Raw genomic sequence first — 10,412 nt, forward strand, 5'->3', positions numbered from 1 at the left:
TCAAGAAATGCCTTCATGCTTATAATGTTGAATGTAAATGGATTAAACTCACCAATTAAAAGATATAGATTCACAGAATGCATCAAAAAAAATGAACCATCAACATGCTGCAAACAAAAGACTCATCTAAGACACAGAGACACAAAGAAATTGAAAGTGAAAGGATGGGAAAAATATTTCAAGCAAGCTACAGCCAAAAGAAAGTAGGTGTAGCAATATTAATCTCAGATAAAATAGACTTTAAATGCAGGGATGTTTTAAGAGACAAAGAAGGCCGCTACATAATAATAAAAGGGGCAATTCAACAAAAAGAAATAACAATCATAAATGTTTATGCACCCAATCAAGGTGCCACAAAATACATGAGAGAAACACTGGCAAAACTAAAGGAAGCAATTGATGTTCCCACAATAATTGTGGGAGACTTCAACACATCACTCTCTCCTATAGATAGATCAACCAGAGAGAAGACCAATAAGGAAATTGATATCCTAAACAATCTGGTAAATGAATTGGATTGAACGGACATATATAGAACATTATATCACAAATAACCAGGATACACATACTTCTCTAGTGCTCATGGAACTTTCTCCAGCATAGATCATATGCTGGGACATAAAACAAGGCTCAATAAATTTAAAAAGACTGAAATTATTCAAAGTACATTCTCTGACCACAATAGAATACAATTAGAAGTCAATAACCATCAGAAACTTAGAAAATTCACAAATACCTGGAGGTTAAACAACACACTCCTAAACAATCAGTGGGTTAAAGAAGAAATAGCAAGAGAAATTGCTAAATACAGAGAGATGAATGAAAATGAGAACACAACATACAAAAACCTATGGGATGCAGCAAAACTGATACTGAGGGGGAAATTTATAGTATTAAATGCATATATTAAAAAGGAAGAAAGTGCCAAAATCAAAGAACTAATGGATCAACTGAAGAAGCTAGAAATGAACAGCAAACCAATCCTAAACCAAGTAGAAGAAAAGAAATAACAAGGATTAAAGCTGAAATAAATGACATAGAGAACAAAAAAAAAAAAAAAACAATAGAGGATAAATAACATGAAAAGTTGGTTCTTTGAGAAGATCAACAAGATTGACAAGCCCCTAGCTAGACTGACAAAATCAAAAAGTGAGAAGACCCATATAAACAAAATAATGTATGAGAAATGTGACATTATTGCAGATCTTGAGGAAATTAAAAAAATATATAAGAGGATACTATAAACAACTGTATGGCAGCAAACTGGATAATGTAGAGGAAATGGACAATTTCCTGGAAACATATGAACAACATAGACTGACCAGAGAAAAAACAGAAGACCTCAACCAACAAATCACAAGCAAAGAGATCCAATCAGTCATCAAAAAGTTTCCCACAAATAAATGCCCAGGGCCAGATGGCTTCACAGGGGAACTCTACAAAACTTTCCAAAAAGAATTGACACCAATCTTACTTAAACTATTTCAAAACATTGAAGAAAATGGAACACTACCTAACTCATTTTATGAAGCTAATGTCAATCTAATACCAAAACCAGGCAAAGATGCTACAAAAAAGGAAAACTACTGGCCAATCTCTTTAATGGATATAGATGCAAAAATCCTCAACAAAATACTTGCAAATCAAATCCAAAGACACATTAAAAAAATCATACACCGTGACCAAGTGGGGTTCATTCCAGGCATGCAAGGATGGTTCAACATAAGAAAATCAATCAATGTATTACAACACATTAACAAATCAAAAGGGAAAAATCTAATGATCATCTCAATAGATGCTGAGAAAGCATTTGACAAAATCCAACATCCCTTTTTGAAAAAAAACACATCAAAAGGTAGGAATTGAAGGAAACTTCCTCAATATGATAAAGAGCATATATGGAAAACCCACAGCCAGCATAGTACTCAATGGTGAGAGACTGAAAGCCTTCCCTCTAAGATCAGGAAAAAGACAAGGATGCCTGCTATCACCACTGTTATTCAAATTTCTGCTGGAAGTGCTACCCAGGGCAATATGGCAAGACAAAGAAATAAAAGGCATCCAAATTGGGAAGAAAGAATTAAAACTGTCATTGTTTGCAGATGATATGATCTTATATCTAGAAAACCCTGAGAAATCGATGATACAGCTACTAGAGCTAATAAACAAATTTAGCAAAGTAGCAGGATAGAAAATTAATGCACATAAGTCAGTAATGTTTCTGCATGCTAGAAATGAACAACCTGAAGAGACACTCAAGACAAAGATACCATTTTCAAAAGCAACTAAAAATTCAAGTACCTAGGAATAAACTTAACCAAAGACATAAAAGACCTATACAAAGAAAACTACATAACTCTATTAAAAGAAATGGAAGGGGACCTTAAAAGATGAAAAAAAAATTCCATGTTCATGGATAGGAAGGCTAAATTTCATTAAGATGTCAATTCTACCCAAATTCATCTACAGGTTCAATGCAATCCCAATCAAACTTCCAACAACCTACTTTGAAGACTTGGAAATGCTAGTTATCAAATTTATTTGGAAAGGGAAGATGCCTCGAATTGCTAAAGACACTCTAAGAAACAAAAACAAAGTGGGAGGACTTACACTCCCTGACTTTGAAGCTTATTATAAAACCAGTTGTCAAAACAGCATGGTACTGGCACAAAGATAGACACATAGATCAATGGAATTGAATTAAGAATTCGGAGATAGAGTCCCAGAACTATGGCCATCTGATCATTGATAAGGCCCCAAGGTCACTGAACTGGGTCATAATGGTGTTTTCAACAAATGGGGCTGGGAGAGTTGGATATCCATATCCAAAAGAATGAAAGAGGACCAATCCCTCACACCCTACACAAAAATTAACTCTAAATGGACAAAAGATCTCAATATAAAAGAAAGTACCATAAAACTCCTAGAAGATAAGGTAGGAAAACATCTTCAAGACCGTGTATTAGGTGTCCACTTCCTAGACTTTACACCCAAAGCACAAGCAACAAAAGGAAAAATAGATAAATGGGAACTCCTCAAGCTTAGAAGTTTCTGTACCTCAAAGAAATTTGTCAAAAAGGTAAAGAGGTGGCAAACTCAATGGAAAAAATATTGGGAAACCATGTATCTGACAAAAGACTGATATCTTGCATATATAAAGAAAACCTACAAATCAAGGATGATAGTACAGACAGCCCAATTATAAAATGGGCAAAAGATATGAAAAGACAGTTCTTTGAAGAGGAAATACAAATGGCCAAGAAACACATGAAAAATGTTCAGCTTCACTAGATATTAGAGAGATGCAAATTAAGACCACAATGAGATACCATCTCACACCAATTAGAATGGCTGCCATTAAACAAACAGGAAACTACAAATGCTGGAGGGGATGTGGAGAAATTGGAACTCTTATTCATTGTTGGTGGGACTGTATAATGGTTTAGCCACTCTGGAAGTCAGTCTGGCAGTTCCTTAGAAAACTAGATATAGAGTTACCATTCGATCCAGCGATTGCACTTCTCGGTATATACCCGGAAGGTCGGAAAGCAGTGACACGAACAGATATCTGCACGCCAATGTTCATAGCAGCATTATTCACAATTGCCAAGAGATGGAAACAACCCAAATGTCCTTCAACAGATGAGTGGATAAATAAAATGTGGTATATACACACGATGGAATACTACGCGGCAGTAAGAAGGAATGATGTCATGAAACATATGACAACATGGATGAACTTTGAAGACATAATGCTGAGTGAAAGAAGCCAGGCACAAAAAGAGAAACATTATCTGCTACCACTAATGTGAACTTTGAAAAAGGTAAAACAAATGGTTTATAATGTAGAATGTAGGGAATCTAGTGATAGAGAGCAATTAAGGAAGGGGGAACAATAATCTAAGAAGATCAGATAAGCTATCATGGGTAAATTTAACATTCTGGGAATGCCCAGGAATGACTATGGTCTCTTAATTTCTGATGGGTATAGGTTACTTTCTTGGGGTAGAGTAGGAACATGTTGGAAGTAAAGAAGTTATCTTAGGTTAGTTGTCTTTTTCTTACTCCCTTGTTATGGACTCTTTGAAATGTTCATTTATTGTATGTTTTTTTTTTAATTTTTTAATTTTTCATACAGTTGATTTAGAAAAAAAGTTTAAAAACAAACAAAAAATAACAAGGAAAAAATATGCAGAGCCCCCTTGAGGAGCTGGTGGAGAATGCAGGGGTATTGGCCTGCCCTACCTCCATGGTTGCTAACATGCCCACAGACATAGGGGAGTGGTGGTTTGATGGATTGAGCCCTCTACCACGGGATTTGCCCTTGGGGAGACTGCTGCTGCAAAGCAGAGGTTAGACCTCCCTATAATTTTGCCTAAGTGCCTCCTCCTGAATGCCTCTTTGTTGCTCAGATGTGGCCCTCTCTCTCTGGCTAAGCCAACTTGAAAGGTGAAATCACTGCCCTCCCCCCTACATGGGATCAGACACCCAGGGGAGCGAATCTCCCTGGCAATGTGGAATATGACTCCCGGGGAGGAATGTAGACCCAGCACCATGGGATGGAGAACATCTTCTTGACCAAAAGGGGGATGTGAAAGGAAATAAAATAGGCTTCATTGGCAGAGAGATTCCAAAAGGAGCTGAGAGTTAACTCTGGTGGGCACTCTTACGCACACTTTAGACAACCCTTTTTAGGTTCTAATGAATTGGGGTAGCTCGTGGTGGATACCTGAAACTATCAAACTACAACCCAGAACCCATGAATCTTGAAGACAGTTGTACAAAAATGTAGCTTATGAGGGGGGACAATGGGATTGGGAAAGTAATAAGGATCACACTCCACTTTGTCTAGTTTATGGATGGATAAGTAGAAAAATAGGGGGAAAGAAATAAACAGACAGACAAAGGCACCCAGTGTTCTTTTTTACTTTAATTTCTCTTTTTCACTTTAATTATTATACTTGGTATTTTTGTGTGTGTGGTAATGAAGGTGTCAGTGATTGAGTTAGGTGATGAATGTACAACTATGTAATGGTACTGTGAAAAATCAAATGCATGAGTTGTTTTGTATGACCATGTGGTATGTCAATATAACTCAATGAAATGAAAATTAAAAAAAAATTAAAGCACTGCTTTAATTTTATTAATATTAATTTCAAACTAGTGCTAGTTTCAGTTATTTATTTCTAGTTATTTCTCTGCACTAAAACCTAAAAAGATTTACCTATATAGTGCATAACAGTGCCCACCTGCATGCCCTCTCAACTCCATTTGCGATCTCTCAGGTCTGGAAAATTTATTCTCTTTCATCAAACTGCAACCAAGTAGACTTAATTCTTGAAGACAATTGTAAAGCAATACAGCTCACAAGGGGTGACAGTGTGATTGTGAAAGCCTGTCAATCACAGTCCTTTTATCCAGTGTATGGATGGGTGAGTAGAAAAATGGTGACAAAACTAAATGAAAAATAGGGTAGGGGGATGATTTGGGTATTCTTTTTTACCTTTATTTTTAATTATTTCTTTCACTTTTTCTGGTACAAGAAAAATGTTCAAAATATAGATCGGGGTGATGAATGCACAACTATATGATGGTACTATGAACAACTGATTGGACAATTTGGATGATTGATATGTGAATATATCTCATTAAAAATGAATTGAAATCAATGAAGAGAAAAAGTAATACACTGCAATACTATCTAGAGAAATAATTGGTAGATATGTTACCATTTTAATATATAATCCATTTCATTTCTGAACATTCCTGTAGGCATTCCGCATCAAATTCGATGAGATTCATAGATCTGTTATTACATTTCCCTCCTACAACTTTGCCAGTTTTCTGATCAAAGTTATGACGTCTCCATGAATATTTCCTTATTTTCTTTTTATGAAAAGTTTGTGTAAGCTCTATGGTACAACTAAGAAATAGATGAGCTTGTATTAAGTTGTAAGGGGCATATATAAAATGTAGAAATCAATAGGGTAGTAACGCTCAATGGATAGTTAAAACTGAACACACCCAGGTGACCAGCCTGCAGGGAAGGAAATCTACTCTCATCAACTCATAGTAATGATGTCATTCTCCTTCATCCAGAGCTGAACACCCAGGGGGTTTATCATGGTCTCCATAAATGAATAGTTTTATTTGAACACTGTATAAATGAAAACATACACGTGATCTACTGTGGGTCTGAATCATTTAGCTAAATGTTATTTTTGGTAAAATCATGCATGTTGTCTGTTTTTAGTCCTTTTGTACTCTTTTTCTGTAAAGATTTTCAGCTTCTGACTATGACATAAAATAAAATAATGACAGTTAATTCAAATTTGTATTCATCACTAATGGGAGTTTTGATGCATACATTGCTCATAAAAATGTGAGTATTCTCCAAAGACTATAACTTGGTAAGTTTCTTTTCCAAGGTATTTTTGCCAGCATTTCTTGAAAGAAAACCCCAGAATCTTTTCCCTTAGCTCAGGTAAGTACATGGCAAGGAGGGGATGGGCAGAGATGGACACACTTCTCTGGTCCCTTCCTGCCCTATTTTAGCATCTAAGTGTCCTGCCTCAGGGGAATTACCATATGAGGTTGAATCTGTACTCTTGGCATTATGGTATATGGAGATCTCCACATTTTGAGTGAGATATGAAGAACTTGTTCCAATCTATTGCTGAGAGAACATTTCAATATATCTGTACCTGTAGAGACAGGCAATCCCATGAGACTTTCTATGTAGCCTCTGGATTAACCTTCAGTATCTACATGATGAGTTGGATCCTCTGCTTTCCAGGAAAGGGGATGGGCTAGGATGGACAAATGAACTCTCATGGTGGAACAGTGTATACTGGAGGTTCTTGGAAGCATTGATTCACCATGTAGAGACCAAGCAAAGAATATACAGTATCTGCAGATGGCCAACCTAATATCTGTGGACATTGCCATCTACTAATGTGCAAGAGACACACACAATAAGGAGAAGCTCAGACACAAACAAAACCTGCAGGGCTTCAATGATGGTGCTCAGTGTTAGGGGAACTCAGAACCTGTAGGACAAACTGCCAAACCCAGGGGAGGTGCAGATGGGAGGAACAGGTCTGGTTTCCTGGCAAGTCTGGGGCTTATTCTCCACCTTACAGTTTACCAACTAAACATCATCAGAAGTACAATGCTGTGCCCACCATTGAAGTCTCCATACAGAAAATTTGTTTTAATAGGAGAAGTCATTAACAAATAGACAGAAAGCAGGCTATCACTTTTGAAGGGAGAAATGACTCTGCCAGTGGTCACTCAGAGTTCAAAGTAGCTCAGAGCAGCCTAGTGAGGATTGTTCAATCAGTCTCAGGGCAGAGACATCAAATAGATTCCCTGACTAGGACACTGGGATTCAGGCAAGAATGATGAGACACTATTTCAGGGTCAGTAACCTGCAAATCTTAATGGATTACAAATCTGACTCCTTCTTCTCACATGAAGTGAGAACATCAGATTGAGCCTTGATATACTAGGCTGTTTTTCTGCCAAACCATTTTCTTTACCCTTGATCTTTGTTTTTACATCACTTCATGCTGCTTCTCCTCCCCATCAATGGGTGTCATGTTCATGTGGTCTGTATTCTAGTATTCATGCCTTGACCTGGATCCCAGGTTGTGGCTCAGGTTGTGGCTCCTACAGGCACTGGGAAAAGGCTGAGGACCCATTCTCACTCACCATTGACTGTGTCCCTGTCCTCTGTCCTTTGTGTGTGGACTCATTATGTGAACACATGTGACCATTAGGAGCCAAGTAGATATTCTGTTTGGGCAATACTAAATGTAGACGTATAATTGATTCACTGTGTTCATAAAGTAGTAACCTCCATCATAGGTGAATATGCGGGGAGCTGTTTATGGATTACCTCATTCTACTCTGAGTTGTGCATGATGGTGTCTGGGTCTTTGTGAGCTGTGTCCTTGGGTCTCCACCTGGTGACCACATACACTGCAAGATCAATGATGGTTGCATATAATGTGAGGCGCATATGGTCTTTCATCTTCTGGTATTCCATCTCATTCCTCTCTATAATATATTTCTTTTCATTATTTACATGGCAAAGTTAATTGATATTTTTCATCCTGGCAAATAGTAACTGGTAGCAGAATGTTTCATTTTTTACTCATGGATTTGGGTATTAATGGCATGTGATTTACAAAATATTCCTCTCAAAAATTAGAGTCATTTTTCCTGAGGGATTTGTGTGGAGTTAAAGATAAATGGTTTATTTTATGAAGATATTTTCATTCATGATCATTGATTGTGTTTTTTCATAGACATACATGTGTCATCACTTAAAAGAACATTGTGGTTTATCTGTGTGTGAAACTGCAGTCTGCTATGGGTCCCAAAGTGTCACAACTTCAGGATCAAATGTTCCAGGGTGGTGGTGCCATGTTCCTTGTCATGGGCCAGGAAGGAGAAGAGAGGAAAACTTAGGGCCTTAATTGGGTATGGGTACCTCAGAGACTTTTTCTTGGTTTCAGAGGGTTGTTGCCAATCTTTTCATTTTTTTTTATGGTTTTCAAATCTTTCTTTATTGTTTGATTTACTATCCTGTCCTGCAGGTGGTGGCTCTTGACCAGATGCCTGTTGAGCAAGGGCTTGCTGCCCATGCAGGGTGCACAGGATGTTGGTGCCCACAGCCCGGGACAGCTTGCTCACCAATGGCTGGATCAGCTCTCAGGCAGACAGTGCCAGTGATTCAGGTTGCTGCCTCACCACTGCAGGCTGCGGCCGGCTGCTCCTCAGCTGTCCCATGGGACCCTACAGCTCCCCTCCCTGCCACTGCCTCAGAGGCCACCACGGCTCCCGCATAGCAGCAGAGACACCATTTCCTTTTTTTTTCTTTCTTCACATACCATGTGAATGTATATTCACATACCATGCAGTCATACAAAACAAATGATACATTCTATTGTTCACAGTACCATTACATAGTTGTACATTCATCACCTAAATCAATCCCTGACACCTTCATTACCACACACACAAAAATAACAAGCATAATAATTAAAGTGAAAAACAGCAATTGAAGTAAAAAAGAACACTGGGTACCTTTGTCTGATTGTTTGTTTGTTTCCTTCCCCTATTTTTCTACTAATCCATCCATAAACTAGACAAAGTGGAGTGTGGTCCTTATGGCTTTCCCAATCCCATTGTCATCCCTCATAAGCTACATTTTTAAACAATTGTCTTCGAGATTAATGGGTTCTGGGTTGTTGTTTGATAGTTTCAGGTATCCACTACCAGCTACCCCAATTCTTTAGAACCTAAAAAGGGTTGTCTAAATTGTGCATGATAGTGCCCACCAGAGTGACCTCTCGGCTACTTTTGGAATATCTCTGCCACTGAAGCTTATTTCATTTCCTTTCACAACCCCCTTTTGGTCAAGAAGATGTTCTCCGTCCCATGATGCCAGGTCTACATTCCTCCCCAGGAGTCATAATCCATGTTGCCAGGGAGATTCACTCCCCTGGGTGTCTGATCCCACATAGGGGGGAGGGCAGTGATTTCACCTTTCAAGTTGGCTTAGCTAGAGAGAGAGGGCCACATTTGAGCAACAAAGAGGCATTTGGGAAGAGGCTCTTAGACACAATTATAGGGAGGCCTAGCCTCTCTTTTACAGCAACCATCTTCCCAAGGGTAAAACCTATGGTAGAGGGCTCAACACATCAAACCATCAGTCCCCTATGTCTGTGGTCATGTTAGCAACCATGGAGGTGGGGTAGGCCAATACTCCTGCATTCTCCACAGGCTCCTCAAGGGGGTACTACATATATTTTTCCTTGTTTTTTTTTAAAACTTTTTTTTCTTTTTTCAATCAACTGTATGAAAAAAAATTGAAAAAAAAGCAATAACATGCAATAAAAGAACATTTCAAAGAGACCATAACAAGGGAGTGAAAAAGGCAACTAACCTAAGATAACTGCTCTACTTCCAACCTGTTCCTACTTTACCCCAAGAAATTTGCCTAATATAGCAACATTTCTGTGAACTTGTTCCTACTATATCCATCAGAAATTAACAGACCATAGTCATTCCTGGGCATCCCTAGAACGTTAAATAGCTTATCTGTTCTTCTTGGATTATTGTTCCCCCCTCCTTAATTGCTCTCTATTGCTAGTTCCCCTACATTCAACATTAGAAACCATTTGTTTTACATTTTTCAAAGTTCACATTAGTGGTAGCATATAATATTTCTCTTTTTGTACCTGGCTTATTTTGCTCAGCATTATGTCTTCAAAGTTCATCCATGTTGTCATATGTTTCATGAGATCGTTCCTTCCTACTGCCGTGTAGTATTCCATCATGTGTATATACCACATTTTATTTATCCACTCATCTGTTGAAGGACATTTATGTTGTTTCCATCT

At 38.0% G+C, this 10,412-nt stretch overlaps 1 gene segment (V, D, J or C); it reads left to right on the plus strand.

Moving 5' to 3' along the window:
* LOC119515988 overlaps positions 1 to 8,855 on the plus strand; it is a 65,726-nt gene extending 56,871 nt beyond the window's left edge. The window contains 1 exon segment of the V gene segment in view: positions 8,604 to 8,855. Within this exon segment, the coding sequence occupies positions 8,604 to 8,855 (252 nt within the window).
* Positions 8,856 to 10,412: the final 1,557 nt, after the last annotated feature.

The sequence above is a fragment of the Choloepus didactylus genome, chromosome 19 (genome assembly GCF_015220235.1).
Source record: "Choloepus didactylus isolate mChoDid1 chromosome 19, mChoDid1.pri, whole genome shotgun sequence".
Classification (NCBI taxonomy): domain Eukaryota; kingdom Metazoa; phylum Chordata; class Mammalia; order Pilosa; family Megalonychidae; genus Choloepus; species Choloepus didactylus.